This window comes from Perca fluviatilis, chromosome 2 (assembly GCF_010015445.1).
Source record: "Perca fluviatilis chromosome 2, GENO_Pfluv_1.0, whole genome shotgun sequence".
NCBI lineage: Eukaryota > Metazoa > Chordata > Actinopteri > Perciformes > Percidae > Perca > Perca fluviatilis.
In genome coordinates this window covers 31,347,191-31,363,215 of record NC_053113.1, presented here as the reverse complement: position 1 = coordinate 31,363,215, position 16,025 = coordinate 31,347,191, and the positions used below count along the sequence as shown (strand labels likewise).

Here is a 16,025-nt window from a genome sequence, read left to right as displayed (position 1 = left end):
AATTTTCATAGAGTCAGTATTTTTCATACACAAATGGTATTCAGTAAGTGATTGAGATATGGTTCAAAAGGTTACCGATAAGTGTTTTACCCTGCAAAGTGCAGATATCTGGTGTTCACTGTATTAGAATAATTCAATAAAAGAAAAAACAACAACTATTGTCTCAATCTTCTGGCCTCTGTTGATCACATGTAGTATAATAGTATTAACGTTAACCCTTTAAAAGCATTTAAACACGTTTCGAACAAGGCTCTGGACTGGACTGTGTGAATCCTCTGTATACATGTTTGTATAATTTCTTACCCTCAGATATGGTTTTCATGATGTGCAAAAAGCACATGAGGAGACTGCGGGTCTCCGCCTGGTCCAGCTTGTCACAACGAGAACCGTAGCCTATGAGGGACTGCGGCCGTGCAAACTAAGGAGAAACATCCAGACAGAAAAACAGTCAGAGATCTACTGTTAATACTGAGGTTGTAACTGTGGCCACTGAGGTTGTGTCCTCAGTATTTTTTATGTGAATCTGTGGGTTTTAAAAGCCTGGAGGGAAACTTAAGATATAATGGCTCGTGTTGTATTTTCAGATTAAATTTGACTACTTTTAGGCCAACAAATAATACATGGCTTGAGGAACTCCCTGCCAAAATGTTATTCCAGGAAATGTGGAGGTTTGGAAACATAACTTATACCTTCATGTTGGGAAACTAAATTTACAGAAAATATGACCAGACAGTTAACGTTATAAATTAAATATGAGAAATATGTATAAAAATGTAATTAAGAGTGTATTTAAAAGTATTTAGGTGTTGTGGCAGTGGATGCTGTTGAAGGGACTAATGGCTGTATTATGTCTTCTTTATTTATTATTTGGCCATTTCTTTGCCTTTATTACATAGTATAAAGAGATGACAGGAAGTGAGGAGAGAGAGATGGGGGCAGACAGGCAACAAAGGTCCCCTGCTAGACTTCAAAATTGCAATTACATGATTAGTCCACCATGATGGCCCAACTTCAGTATTTCTTTAGCTGGTATTAGAGCAGTGTGCTAAGTCTGATTGTCCACCATCAGTGGTAAAAAATGGAAGCCAATGTAAGTCTGTTTGTTTCTGCATATTCCTCTTTCATAGATCTATATACAATGTGGAATTAATTATGAATGCCTAACAATGAAAAAGATGCACAATATATAACACATACACCAAATGTATCTGAATGACTGAAGATCTGCCTGCTGCTCCTCTATGAGAGTCAGAGATAAAGACCATATGGAGACGTGTCATAACACAGGAAGTGATGGCTGTTAACTCCTCTTTTCTCACCTTCTCACATCCGTCCATTTTCTCACTGTTCCTGTCACTGTTGCTAGGGTTGGAGTCCACGCTGATCAGAGAACCCCGAGAGTCGGCCTGGTTACCTGTGGCAACTGCCAAGGACGAGAAGGCTGGTGTGGAGGGGGGGGAGGGGTGTCAGCATCAATGTCCTCATTCACATCTTTTTATATAGACACTGGAAAAAGATAGGCAGCTACATACAAGCACGTCACGCGCGGTTACCTGTGATGGAGTTTAGAACTTCTTTGGAAAAGGAGGCATCTACAGAGTTGCCATGGCGAGTAACAGGAATCGCCCCTCCCGCCACTCCCCCTCCTACACTGAGGTCATCTCGAGAGCCCTGGTGGGGGTGCAGACAGGGGAGAGGACTCATTTAGACCATCTAAGTCTTATTTTATAATTCAGGCTATTATTTCTTATTATATAAATATATATAAGTATATGTTGTATAGTTATTCAGACACAACTATACAACAGCATCTATGAAGGCAAGCAACACAAGTCTCGTGCAGTGTCATCATGTAAAAATATTTAACTGAAATGATCCGATTATTACTATTTTTATCTATTTCATAATGAAAGTCAACATTCAAAGTTTATAATCGACCATTGCATTGCTGTTCCTCCAGTTCAACTTGCACGACGATTCATGTACAGTATTCATGAGCACACAAAGTTTAGTTTACTACCAGTTTGGAAATCAAATGGAAGAGGACAGACAGAGACAGAAAGTCAACATGGGCAGCATCCAGCAAGATTGCATAGTTTAGGTGATATTTCTGCAGTCAGTGCAAACCTATAACAAATAACAACAATAGCCTGTGCTGCAATGAATGGTACAAAAAAGAATTCCAGCTGGGAAAGTAAAACAGAAAAGAAATGCATGTATGGTACATGATAGCCTAATTGTTGTTAAAATGACAATGTTTTGTAGAACCTACAAGGCTGAAATCATTGCAATTCAGTAGGTAAATGGACTGTACTTATATAGTCTTTACGACTACTCAAAGCGCTTTTAAATCGTACCATTCACACATACTCGTACACTGTAGCAGAGGCTGCCATACAAGGTGCCACCTGCTCATCAGATAAACATTCTTACATTACATTACATGTCATTTAGCTGACACTTTTATCCAAAGCGACTTACAGTTGCTACATATGTCAGAGGACGCACACCTCTGGAGCAACTATGGGTTAAGTGTCTTGCTCAGGGACACACTGGTCGATGTATCGCACTGGGAATCGAACCCAGTTCTCCCAAACCAAAGGTATGTGTCATAACAACTGCACCATTCACACACATTCACACGCCGATGGCCCAACGACACTTCGACATGGGACTGCAGGGCCAGGGATTGAACCACCAACCTTCTGATTGGCAGGCGACCGCTTTACCACCTGAGCAACAGCCGCCCGTAACATCATATGTGGTAATAACTAAAAGGAATGAAAGCCAGAACTATGAAAATAAGACCAATGTTTTACCAACAAACACTGCAGGAAATGTATGCACACAGTCAACCTATACAGTATGCAGATAGTCAATCAATCATTCCATCTTTCATCTCGACTCTTACTTGGTCACTAGAAGTGAAGTAGATGGGGAAGAGGTCCCTGAGGAAGAATCGAGGCATGTTGTCCAGGATCAGGCCATACAGAGGCAGGTAAAGAGATGCAATCCTGGCCTGCTTCTCCTGGGAGGGCAGCCAATGAAAGGGGGTATCACATTTTAAAATGTTACATCCAGTGCCATTACCTTGTAATGCCCCAACAAATCAACAATCTCTTTGATTTAGAAAGCTAGTAATGATATATTTATTTTGTTTGCAAAGTCCTCACACCCTGGCAAGACTTTTATTACAAATAAACTAAAATGAAACATCTATATGTCTACAGTCTTTGGGTAGCCCATAGAAAATGTGCAATGTGCAAATGCAATTACATAATATTCGATATTTCCTCCTTCCAAGAAAATGTTGTTGCCTTTTTACGAAACACAATTTTCCTTTTATTTCGCAGACATTTGGTTTTGACTGCCTTGACTACAGCCCTGCTGTTGTGTTGTGGTTGGCGGTATTTGGTTCTGTTTAACAGAGGGCCGATTACTGACTCAATCTGATCTGGACACTTCCCAGCATTCATTAAGACATCGTCTCTGCCTCTGGCAGCTGCTACGAACAATCACATGTCAGTCTGTATGTGTTATGTGTGAGTCACATAGGAAGAATTTCTACTGTGAGCTCATGACTTATTGTCAAAGTCTTTTAGTTTCCTCCCGTGTAAACATGTGTTCTGGCTACCTTGGTGGCATAGCGCGCATCCAGGGAGTGTTTGGCCATGAGCGTCTTCAGGGTGGCCAAGGCTACGTGTCTTAGGTCCTGCTCGTCCTGGAGTGCCAGCCCCAGTTCCCGTAGCAACAGGCCAGTCAGGAAGTGCTTTCTGCAGAACTCTCCAGTCAGGTTGTACTCGGGCACCGACACTGAAGAGAGACAGCATAAAAGATTCACATTTTAAATGGAAATTAACTGAGCTGCATGTGATTTAAATAATGCTCGTGCCAATATTTGCTTTCCATCAGGGAGTTAATTCATCTGTTTCTAAATAAAAATCTGGTTACAGTGAGTAAATAATGTGACAAGCCAATTTTCCATGAATTTCATTATCACCATACCACAGTAGCACACGCAACATAACAAAGGAATGAGTGAACATATTTACCATGAGTACTTTGTGGCTCTAGGGATGCATGGTCTGACATGGACAAACAGTCAGAGAAAATGACAGGAAGAGAAAGAGAGGAAGACAAAATGTTAATAGACAAATGAGAGTGAGAGCTACTTGATGTATGATAGTTACCACATTAACACAGGTGTAACTCGAGGGTATGACTCGGGCTCTTACCTGTGATGCGAGCAGAGGGTAACGGCAGGCTGAGAGGAATGTAGTGTTCGTGGTTACACACCTCTCTCAAGAATTCAAATTTCAGCTCGCACAAGACCTATCAGACACAAAAAAGACATTATTGCATTGTACATATATTTAAGGATTATATGTTTCTAGTTGCACTTTAATACTGTTCCCAATGAAGGTGATTTGTGTACCTTGCTGTCAGTAGCGGTGATCATGTTTATGTAGTTGCTAATCAGTTTGAATGTGAAGCCTCTGTCCATGAGGGTAAAGCAACGCTGCAAAGAGACAGACAGAGACATCAGCTAATAAGACAGTGAGAGACAGCTACAACTGTAAATGGAAACTATTTCCGTTTACAGGCTGTTTATACAATTTGAATTGATCCCTCCCAGTGCAATTAGTACAGTAAGCACAGTATGGTCACATGTTGTCACACTTTACTGGTCTTTTTTTAATTTAATATTATCATTTAAATCCATGAGATAACACATTTTGCTCCCACCTTGACAAAAGCTGCCACAGCTAAGTTGGCACTGCGTGTCTCTTCTGCCAGGTCTTTGTTTTTCCAGAAGATGTGTTCGGACACCGTCTCCACCAGGGTCTCCACGCGGCTCAGGTAGGATGAGGGGAAGCGCTGGGGCCTCGGAAGCTGTAGGGACCCGGAGTCAGCATAACATCTTATATATAATCGTACACTGTGTCCCAGGTCAGATTATACAAATGCAAAGGAAAGGAACTATACTGAACCAAGAATATGAAGTGGTTAAACATAGTTATGTTTTCAGCAATGGGAGACTCCAGGGAACAAAAGTAGAGTATGCCACCTTACCTTTACCTTGTCACAGTCGACCAGATGTTGGGCCATGGATTTGACAATCAGCTCAAAGAAGAACCAGCAGAACTGAAACCAGGAGAGGTCAAAGCAAGATTAATCTTGCAACAATATGTATCTGCCTAATTAACTCCAGCATGTAAACAGATGAGGCACACGTGATTTTGTTTGAGAGGTTTGCACCGATTTACAGTACTTTTCTCTAGGACCTTAGAGGCATAATGAAAAAATAAAGTTTTAAATTTTAGAATAAATAAACTAAATAGTAGGTATTAGGAGAGAGACAAACCTTCAGGACATTCCTGACTGCTGCCTGCTCATTGCTCTTCAGGTCAAAGGTCATCCCCTTAGCCAGCTCCTCGTGAACTGTCCTGAACCCGTGGGCCTCAGACTTGAACACATACTACACACAGGGAGAAGGGGAGAGGAGTTTGTTAAAAGGTGCATACTAACAAATCTTTTTATTATCGACTCATCTTTTTTTGAATGATTTTTGGGGCATTTTCTTCCTTTACTGGAAAACAACAGTAGAGAGATAACAGGAAATGAGGAGAGAGAAAGATAGGGAATTACATGCAACAAAGATCTCCTTGCAGATGCCATGTGTGTTGCAGTTCATTGTCATAACTAGAGCTGCAACCATTCCTCGACTGATTGATTGGTTGGTTGGTTTGAAGATACGTAATTGGCAGCTATTTTGTCTTACATTATAATAACTGAATATTTTGGGGTTTCAGACAGTTTGGTTTCTGTATGTTTCATAGAACAATATTTATTTATTTATTCAGCGGATTAAGTGATAATAAAAAAATTGTTTGTTGCAGCTCTAGTCCCATCCCCTAGGCCACCAGGGTGCCCCAATCTGATGATTATTTTCTTGATTAATCGATTCATCATTGGTCTTTAAAATAAAATGTGAAGTGTCCAACACAATTTCCTACAGCACCAGGGGGATTTCATAACATGTCTTGTTCTGTGCAACCAACAAACCAAAACCCAAATATATTCAGTTTATAATGATACAAAACACACAAAAGCAGAAAAATTGTGGAGCTGGAAATAGGGAATGTTGGGCATTTCTGCCCGAAAAATGACAGTTATTAAAATAGTTGCTAATTAATCTTCTATTCATGAACTAATTTCAGCTCTAATATGTACTAATACACACATTTACAAATATTGTAGATGCATGTGGACAAAACACTTACACAGCAACCTGAAATAAGCCAAATTAAATTTGCCATTTGGCTAATCAAATGAAAAACTACAACATGTGTAAGGTTTTATTCATATAATATTCCTCTTGCATCCGACTCAATTCATGCTGCAGTGAACTGAACCCCCCATCTTTCCTCTCCTTCTCATTGACACACACACACACACACACACACACACACACACACACACACACACACACACACACACACACACACACACACACACACACACACACACACTCAGCAGTTTAAATTGGGCACCACTACTACTGAACACCATGCCAATCTGTTACTATGGCAACCCTGGCTCCATTAGCTGTGTTGGTCCTCTCCTCTAACCCTCCCACCATTCGTCTTTGCCACTGCCTCTTCAAGCACTGCGGTTTTCCTTCACTGTGGCCAACATGAAACAGGTCTTGCGGTTTCTCCTGCTCGCTTCTTCTCTAATTCTCTTACTGATTTCCCCCCTTAAACAAACACGCCTTGTGTTTCTGATTGAGCGGGCTGAATGTCCTAGTTTGCCTTCTACTCAATCACCCTTTCTTCTTCTTCTCATTCCCCTTCCCCTTCTCTCCCTACTTCTCTGTTTGTGTTTGCACAGTTTTCTGGGCATGCAGCCTTTAGCCACACTCCTGCTGGCCCAAACACACGCATACAAACATACACACATGAAAACACATAAACCCTCAGAAATGAAATAGTCTTTGCAGAGATTCCACTGGAAAACAACAGCCTTCATAATTATCATAAGATCTTCCTGAGCATACGCGCATACAAACACATGTCATTCAAAGGATTTCTACAAGCACACCAGACACACCTTCTCATTGTTGGTATATTTGTTAGTATACCTTGATATAGGAGTGCAGGTAGTGATCAAGGTTTTCTTCATGGCACTTTGCAACAATGTGGACCAGCACTCTGCAGACCCAGGACAACAAAGAGTTGTATTTATTACAGTCTTATCATTAAACAATGACAAAAGACATCCGTCAAACAGCAACACAATTTATCTTCATTGTTTCTCTTCAATAGCAAAACGTATGTTATGATACCGGATTCATCAGACAATAAAAAGGGGATATGGTGTTTTAAACAGGAATTTTAAACACTACCCTCATTGTGTGCTTTACCACATCCACTGAGCCCCCACCCTGATGTGAGCCCAGCTGTTGTGGAAATTGTAGTACCACTGCCTACCTAGAGGTGGCAGTAGTGACCTCATCATTGTCATTCTGAGTCAGGACCTTGAACAGCTGGTTGAAGAGCACTGGCAGAAATCGGATGATCACTGGGATCCTCTCCATACTGAGAAGACCCTGGGGGAGGGTGGAAAAGAGGCGTAGGAGGAGGTGTTGCACTGTTAGACATGTAGCAGTGTGTAGCAGTCAAGGCTTTGGTTTTTGTCTCAGTCACAATAAATGAAAACTTAGGGGATTTTTTTTTCTAACCTTCAGGCAGTTGAGGAAGTTGGAGGTAGGAGGTAGCGAGAGGTCCAGCTCTCTCTTCTGGCACTGCTGGAAGAATCGGTTCAGGTGGGGGTCCTGACACAGGGAAAGGAATCCATGAATATCAGCAGTAAGCATCTGCAATAATACTTAGTGGACTGGTTCCTTTTTAAGTAACAGTTAATCCTAAAATGTGAACTTCACCACCTCACAACTATCTGTCAGTCAAAATGTCATTGTCTCAGCCACGTCACAAACAATTCAAGTATGGTGACAACATGAATTCATCGTCTATTTTTTTATTTTTAAATGTCCCTGTTATAAAATATATTTATTCTATGTCTAACTTGTCTGGAAAAGCAATTCTAAATGTCATTGCAAGTGAAACTAGGCTCATCCAATTTACAAGACACCAGCCAATCAACAGATTGCTGTCCAGCGCTCCAAACGTCAAACAGAAACGGTCCATTTCCTGGTTTCATGTCTGACACTAGATCCGAAGAAGTTACCACTTATAATATCCACTAATCCTCTAATTTGTTTAAGGACATCTAAATGGTCATTTTATGTCAATTTTGCCATTTCACACAAGCAGATTCAATTTAATTTATTTCTGCTGGAAAAAGCTGAAGAAAACAAAAATGGACAATTAGCTAATTTCGGGGTTAAGTGTTCCCTTGAGGCTAAGACCTAGACAGTGCATGTCCTTATTCTGGCATATTTCAACAAGGATGTAGTGGCTGAAACAGCAGGTAGAAAGCCAGCCATCGCATTTTCTTTACCACTTATCCTGTTCAGGTTTATGTGGGGCTGTAACCTATCCCAGCATTCACAGATCATCATACCTTGGACACAGCACCATTCCATCACAGTATCAGTAAGCCAGTAAAAAATAAAGAAAGCAAGGACAGACTGTAGACAGCCAGATGATGGTCTTACCTGAGTGTATACTGTGGAGACGACATTGGTGGACACTTTGAAGATAGCTTTTCCTCCATCGACCCATTTCACATCTGCTCCATTCTGTAAAAAGAAAAGGTAGCTTGATCACATGATGCAATAGTTATTATCCTTCTTTTCTCAAAAATGAATGTTTTTATTATTTAGCAGTATTTTTTATATGTATACACCCTGTGCCTTTCCTTCCTCCCTCTCACCTTGGTGTTGCTGGCTTCCTTGATGGCCAGGTATCCAGGCGGCAGGTTACAGGACACGGGGACGCTGAACTCCTGGGATGACAGGCGGCCTTCTTTGAGGAGAGGCAGCCAAGAATACCCCACTAAAAACGCACACATGAATACAAAACACAGAGTACTGAATGGCGGACGAAAAACAACAACAAAATAACCTGCGCTAAATACATGTTTCACTAAATTACAGCTCCAGATCGACCACCAACTCACCTGGGGTCTCCAGGGCTTCTTTCCTCTTGGCACTCGTCTTCGCGTTGATGTCACAGGTGACGTGGTAAAAGGAGAAAAGAAGGTGGTGCTTTTCATGAAGTTGAGTCGGAAGCTCAATCTTCACCTGGGGGACACAGCAGCATGTAATGGGTTATATTATGGGCTGCAAGGGATGCTGCAGGTTGGGGATTTATCTGTTAACATGTTCATGATCTAAAGACTGCTAAAGCCAAAGTCAATCCACATCCAGGCTCTAATAATATCCCATAATTAACCAATTTACCTCATCATAGAAGTCGGGGTTCTGGGAGTGATGCAGGACTGTAGAACAGGCTGCTGTGGTGAGGACTGCCCCCCCCGGCTTGCCGTAGATGCACTGGAAAAACAGCAGCAACAGAAAAATGGGGCAAAATAAAGTAATGCTCAGCCAATTTCTCGTGATAGACAGGGTATAACTGGAGAAAATGGAGTCATATAGAAGCCAATAAATGTCCCATCATCATGTTTTTGGATAGCATTCTACCTTTAAAGGTTTGGCAACTTCTTCGTCTGAGCTGCGGAACTCCACATAGACTGAGAGGTTACGAGCCTGTGAACAAGAGCACCATTGTCACTGTGAATAATAAAAGTATATGAAGTATGTAAAAAAAAAATCAAGCACATTGTCAGTATTATTGGATTTCAGGTTTCTCTCAAATGAAGCTTTAAAGCTTCTGTGCAAAACCTTGGCGAAGCTCTTCTGGCTGTCATATTTCAGGTGTTTAGGGTAGACGTAGATGTGGTTTCTGTAGACGCGGTGCGGCTGCGTGAACTTGGTGGTGTCCTGGACAAACTCCTCCACCTCCACAGTAGGCTGGTGTTTGCTCAGTTCTTCAAAGGGCTTCACCGGGACATAGGAGGATGTCACACAGTCTAAAGCACGGAGAAGAGAAGAGTTTCAAACACATGGCAGAGTAGAGAAATAGAAAGTAAAGGGGAAGGCAGAAAGAGAATGAGCAGCACAGCAGAATGGGAACATGAATGAACGCAGACAGAGGGGAGGTATCGCCTAAAAAGTGGACATACTAGGATGCTCCAATGGAATGTAGTCGACTGTGATTTCCAGCGTCCCAGGAATAGTCTGCAGTTTGCTGGTCTTCTCAGCCCTGCACAAAATTTATTTTTTATTAAATATCGTAAGAAGAACTGTTTATCTTGCCTTGGAGAAGCCTAAGTGACCTACAGTATGCCTTACCTCCTGTACTCAGTTACCAGCTTAATCAAGTCATCTGTGGAAATCTTGTTGCTCTCCTGTTTGAAAAGAGGCGAGAAACGAGACTCTCTGTCCAGTGCCCCGTGGTTGTCCTTAAACACTGACCTATAATAGATAGATATTCAATATACTATAAGGATTTTGGTTAAGGATCAGATCCTGTGGAGAGAACATAGCAGATGAATTTAAAAATGTTTAGACAACTGAGCCTCCAAACATGGACACTGACCTGACGGACCAGGCAAATGGCATCCGGTACTTTCCCAGTTTACTACAGAAATGTTTATTGGATTTCAAAATCTTCTGAACAGTCTGTACAAGACACAAGCAGAGAAAGACGGACAGAGGGAAATGTTAGCAAGGCACCACAGCTGATATTTTTAAACACAATGAGATGTGATCATCCCTAAATTCTAGTTGACTGAGACAGAGTGACAGACTGAATCAGAAGTTGTCTAATACAATTCAATTCAATGTTATTTATAGTATCAAATCATAACAAGAGTTATCTCAGGACACTTTACAGATAGAGTAGGTCTAGACCACACTCAGTTTACAAAGACGCAACAATTCCAGTAATTCCCCCATGAGCAAGCATTTAGTGTGACAGTGGCGAGGAAAAACTCCCTTTAGGACGAAACCTCGGGTGGTGAGAAAAACTTCCTTTTAGGAAGAAACCTCAGACAGACCCAGGCTCTTGGTAGGCGGTGTCTGACGGTGCCGGTTGGGAGTGTGATGACAATGGAAATAATAGTCACAATAAAGATACTGGAACAATGACCAGAAATAATAGTTGTAGTAGTTCCTGGTATAGCAGGGCACTGCAGGGCGTTACAGGACGTAGCAGGCATACAGGCAGCAGGTTGAATGTCTGGTGATTCACTTAGCCATTTAAACAAGGACCACATGGAGCACTGCCAGAGGGGAAGCCAGGAAATGTCTTGGATAGGATGTCGGAAAAGAAAAAAATTCTAAACTATCGGACTGGACTGGCATTCAGTGATGAAGATAAACTCTGGCCTTACAGGAAAATCATTTTGTAAACGACATGCATTTAAGTGTTTGAGTGGATTAAGCCGTTTCCCGTACAATAAATGCCCTAACAAGCCATTTTTCCCAGCTTGCTTTGAAAGCTAAGACAATATAAAAGGTTTAGCTGTTTGTTTTTGGTCAATGATAGAAAATAAATTAAGCAGTGTAAATATTGATGCAGTAATGAAAAAAAAATGGCTTTCTGACCTTGCTGGAGTCTGTATTCTTGATATAAGGTTCTGCCCCACAAGCAATATTTCCCATCAGCACCTTTTCCACTCTTGCCACCATCACTATGTCTGTGTGGGGGTTGGTGACTGAGAAGATGGCCTTCATGGAGAGCATTGGAAAGGTAAATTAGATTCATTTTACATGTTAAATGCAGAGTAAGGAATCTACATCTACAGTATAAAACATACTGTGGGAGTAACATCCTTGTACCTGTTTAGGAAAGCATAGCCAGTGCTCCAGGTCCGGGCTGAGACAACAGTCTCCTGGCTTCTTCTCAGCAGGAGAGCACAGGCCATTCTCCTGACCTCCAACTCCGGTCGTAGGACCGACTGTCCCGTTACTGCAGCCTCCGAGCATCTGGCGTACAGCCTCGTGGTTGAGGTCTACGTGGAAGTCTGCGGACACCTTTCTCCCTTCTCGTACATCCAGCAGAGCCAGCGACACGAAGAAGGGTTCAATCTGTTGGAGCAGATTCAGTTCAGTCACTCTCAGTTCCTTTACATATACAATTGTCACAGCTTCACTCAGCAAAATAGCCCCTTTGACATGCTTTACAATTTTTTAGAGACATACAGTATTAATGCAGAAGTTAGTTTGAAAGGTCCCATGACATGGTGCTCTTTGGATGCTTTTATATAGACCTTAGTGGTCCACTAATACTGTATCTGAAGTCTCTTTCCCGAAATTCAGCCTTGGTGCAGAATTACAGCCACTAGAGCCAGTCCCACAATGAGCTTTCCTTAGTATGTGCCATTTCTGTGTCTGTAGCTACTGAGGAGGAGAGAGGGGGGGCAGCAAGGTGGAGGGTGGGGGTGTGGCCTTGACCAACTGCCACTTTGCTCGTTTGAAAGCCATGATGTCTCTCTCTCTCTCATGGGTGGGCCAAATTCTCTGGGCAGGCAAAGTAGAGAAAGGGGAGGTAATCTTCCTCCTTATGACCTCATAAGGAGAAGATTCCAGATCGGCCCATCTGAGCTTTCATTTTCTCAAAGGCAGAGCAGGATACCCAGGGCTCGGTTTACACCTATCACCATTTCTAGCCACTGGGGGACCATAGGCAGGCTGGGGGAACGCATATTAATGTTAAAAAACCTCCTAAAGTGAAATTTTCATGCCATGGGACCTTTAAAGCATGTTTGAAAACATGTCTGGAAGTGTAAAAGGCACATGTTTCTAATCCTCACATTAGTGACCGGTTCAGTTTCACTCTCGTTGATGCAGCCCTGTAGCATGAGGTTGAGCGATCGGCAGGTTATCATAAACCTTCTGCCAAGTTTCTCCTCAAACGGACGCACCGATGCATTATCAACTGATGAATGTTCGGCCCGCGGGCTCCTCAGAACCTGTGGTTGGTAATGAAAACTGTTTGTTATTCGGAGGCATGCTTTACTTTATTTTATTTCACCATGCAGCATCATGACATTAACATCTGAGTCATACATTCAAAACATGATGTATGTCATGTAAAGGTAAAACACTGTATAAAATAGAACAATAAACAATGAACCCATTCTTTATACATACAGGAGTATCAGGGTCCAGCGAGAACAGATTCAACCTCTCTTCTCTCCGAGCAGAGCGAATTCCTTCATCGGTCTCAGAGATATACTGTTACGGAAGGAGATAACATGAAAGACAGAAAGAAACAGGCAAAGAGCAACTTGATGCAAATAATAAATTGCTTATTATAAACTATGATATCAGTAAAAACAGCAAAGGGGTTTCTTGGACTTCAAGTAGCTATTGGAGTTATGTTTACGTTCAGTGCTTCTCACCAAAATGCATTGTAGGTATTATTGAGGCCTATAAAAACATGGCAAATCCTTTCCTTATAAAATATTTACAAGGCCAACTTCTTAAAATATCTGTATATCGGCATTGTTTACACCCATGTTTAGACTGACTAGCAGTCTTGTTCTTTCCAGACACATTGCTACGTTTCACCATTACCAACTGTTGATCTATGGAAAAACATGAGGAATGTGTATCACTTGTGTGTTTACATGTGCCTCCTCACATTTAACATTACTCCATAGCGCCAATAATGGTCAAAACCTCCAAAGGGTACGTTAAAATAGACTCTGCATGCACGTAAAGTTAGTAATAACAGAAGTTACTGCAGGAAGTAGCAGCAGAGGTACATTATTTATTGTTTGAAAAAGAAGAGTTGACAGCTTAGCCAACCTTTGCAAGCTCTGGATTGATGCCGTTCTCTGTCGTAGTATCTTCATTCTCCTGCAAACAGCTGTCACTCAACGACAGGTCAAATACATCTGGAGGGAGAACAAAGACAATCAGAACTGCTGAGAGTTACCTCTGTTTACGAGTGATGACAACACTGAGTGGATGGGAAAGTTTATCTTAGAGGTCCATTTTCCCAAAAGCTTAGAGGCCATATAACAATTTCTAAAATAGGTTAAGCAGTACACTAAATACTAACCAGAGTCAGCCGGCATATATCCATCTCAGAATAAAATATGACTCCATTTGTGGTATTTACGGGTAATAAGGCAGGCAGGCTTCTGCAGAAATATAACCATCATGTGCCTGGAGCAATTCTTCCCAAAGGCCATGCTGAAGAAAATGGCTCATTAATGGTACTGTAGGTCATCACATGCTCGCAGCCTGATTTAGAGGCACCACAGAGCCATGACGGCTGAGGCTATTACATCATTCCACCACTTTTCACTGGACCAAGGCTCAACGTTCTTTAGGTGTGTGTTAGGCCGTGCTCCCATGCTCAAGCTCTTACAGAGCTGGCACATAAGGTTGAGTTTTATGAATTATGCTTCCATGTAAAGGCTTTTAAAAACAACGTATGATGTAATAGACAAAGGTGGAGTGCCAGGTTGGTGCCAGGCATCATTTCATTGATCCAACCCATCTGGAATTCCACATTAAGGTCAGGGCACGATGGCAGATATTATTTAGTTAGAGTAAGTCAGAGAAGGCTACACTTTTGCTGACAATGAGTATAAAATCTTCCTCTCTTAAGGGCCCCATGATTTATACATGTGTTGGAATTATGCTTAAATTTCCTCTCCTTAAATACCCCTTTCGCCACGAAATTACCATTTGTGCTTCCATCCCATTTGCTCTTTCCAACTACTTTTCAGTTCCCTCTGTCTATATCAATCGTATGTAGACTTTGTGTATTCCTAAATACAAAAACAGAACCGGTCTCACCCTGCCGATGGTCAGTAAGGTCCAGACTCTTGCGGTCAGGAGCAGGACCGTCGTGGGGACTGATCTGTAAGATGCGGGTCAACGTGCTAATCCACTCCTCCATGTCCTGCTCGCTCTCCGCGGCCAGCACGAAGTATGTAACCTCGTTCATCTTCAGCTCAAAGGCATGTTTCCTCAGACGGTTATTCTGTAGGGGGATTAATGGAAGGATTGATAGGATAATGTGGTTACACAACAAAACCAGAGCTTGGTTTGGTTTTTGGAAAATGTGACTCTTTCTTCCACATGCAGTTTTTGAAGATACTGTATGCTGAATTATAAACTTAGCTTAGTTTATGGATGTCTAAAATATCATAAAGCCTCCTAATAGTTTCTCTTAACAGTTTTTTTCCACAAGGACACATTAAATCCAATTCAACTGCCAAAAATAAAAAAACAATAAATCTAAAAAGGTCATTTACATTGTCTCCCTTGTAACAGAGAGGAAGCCGCAACTCCCAAAACCCACATACAGTACAACCAGCAATTACTGTAAATTAAACTAAACAACTGTCTTTAAACAGCATGCAGAGACTTAACAATGACACCCATGAGGTTGTCAGTCCATGTGTAAGTAAATTATATTCAAAAAATATCCCAAAAGGGCGAAACAATTTTGATAAGATAATAATAAGTAAAGTTCTCCCAAAACAAAACAATACCTAAGAAGCAACACAATATAACTTGACTTGGTCATGTAGTGTCATTATGCCCTACATTATCATGGTACAAGCCACATTTTACAGCGGTATAACTATAAAACAAAATGTCTCCTCATAAAATAATTGCTCAGTTAAAGTTAAATGTCACTTCTTTTTACTTTCTCCCGCTACAGAGTTTTGTTTATGGAGGGATGATCCGAGCACATTCTTGTGTTGTGCAGTAGTTTAGGAAGGAAAGGGAGCCTGAAAAGCCTCCCTATATTAGTCTTAATATACTGTACAGGTCTATATATACAGTATAATATATTAGGGTTGTGCCGATGGACGATGATATCGTCCATCGTGATGGTTGACCGGCATCACGATGGAGAGCCACCATCGTGAAATTGACAACTGCGTCAGTCTTAAAGTAGCAACTAGCTATGTGCAACCTATTTGTAGTGATACAGTCTCTCTCTCTCCCCGTCAGTATAGTAGCT

General features: G+C 41.5%; 1 protein-coding gene across 12 annotated transcripts in view; it reads right to left on the bottom strand.

The window, feature by feature from the left end:
• dock10 (dedicator of cytokinesis 10) overlaps positions 1-16,025 on the bottom strand; it is a 66,395-nt gene that overhangs the window by 13,278 nt on the left and 37,092 nt on the right. For 9 of the 12 annotated variants that reach the window (XM_039825290.1, XM_039825325.1, XM_039825334.1 and 6 more), the window contains exons 8-37: positions 14,846-15,032; positions 13,844-13,932; positions 13,184-13,267; positions 12,844-13,002; positions 11,870-12,118; positions 11,636-11,758; positions 10,626-10,708; positions 10,379-10,501; positions 10,210-10,289; positions 9,869-10,056; positions 9,668-9,733; positions 9,428-9,520; positions 9,145-9,268; positions 8,899-9,020; positions 8,681-8,764; positions 7,745-7,837; positions 7,494-7,612; positions 7,145-7,214; positions 5,366-5,479; positions 5,074-5,145; positions 4,747-4,893; positions 4,436-4,519; positions 4,236-4,332; positions 4,053-4,085; positions 3,635-3,813; positions 2,912-3,028; positions 2,703-2,771; positions 1,554-1,671; positions 1,320-1,441; positions 304-418 (exon numbers count right to left, since the gene is read on the bottom strand). In XM_039825290.1, the coding sequence (XP_039681224.1) occupies positions 304-418; positions 1,320-1,441; positions 1,554-1,671; positions 2,703-2,771; positions 2,912-3,028; positions 3,635-3,813; positions 4,053-4,085; positions 4,236-4,332; positions 4,436-4,519; positions 4,747-4,893; positions 5,074-5,145; positions 5,366-5,479; positions 7,145-7,214; positions 7,494-7,612; positions 7,745-7,837; positions 8,681-8,764; positions 8,899-9,020; positions 9,145-9,268; positions 9,428-9,520; positions 9,668-9,733; positions 9,869-10,056; positions 10,210-10,289; positions 10,379-10,501; positions 10,626-10,708; positions 11,636-11,758; positions 11,870-12,118; positions 12,844-13,002; positions 13,184-13,267; positions 13,844-13,932; positions 14,846-15,032 (3,403 nt within the window). The remainder of the gene's footprint in view (positions 1-303; positions 419-1,319; positions 1,442-1,553; positions 1,672-2,702; positions 2,772-2,911; positions 3,029-3,634; positions 3,814-4,052; positions 4,086-4,235; positions 4,333-4,435; positions 4,520-4,746; positions 4,894-5,073; positions 5,146-5,365; positions 5,480-7,144; positions 7,215-7,493; positions 7,613-7,744; positions 7,838-8,680; positions 8,765-8,898; positions 9,021-9,144; positions 9,269-9,427; positions 9,521-9,667; positions 9,734-9,868; positions 10,057-10,209; positions 10,290-10,378; positions 10,502-10,625; positions 10,709-11,635; positions 11,759-11,869; positions 12,119-12,843; positions 13,003-13,183; positions 13,268-13,843; positions 13,933-14,845; positions 15,033-16,025) is intronic. The other 3 variants (XM_039825299.1, XM_039825369.1, XM_039825310.1) reach the window with 1 other exon arrangement.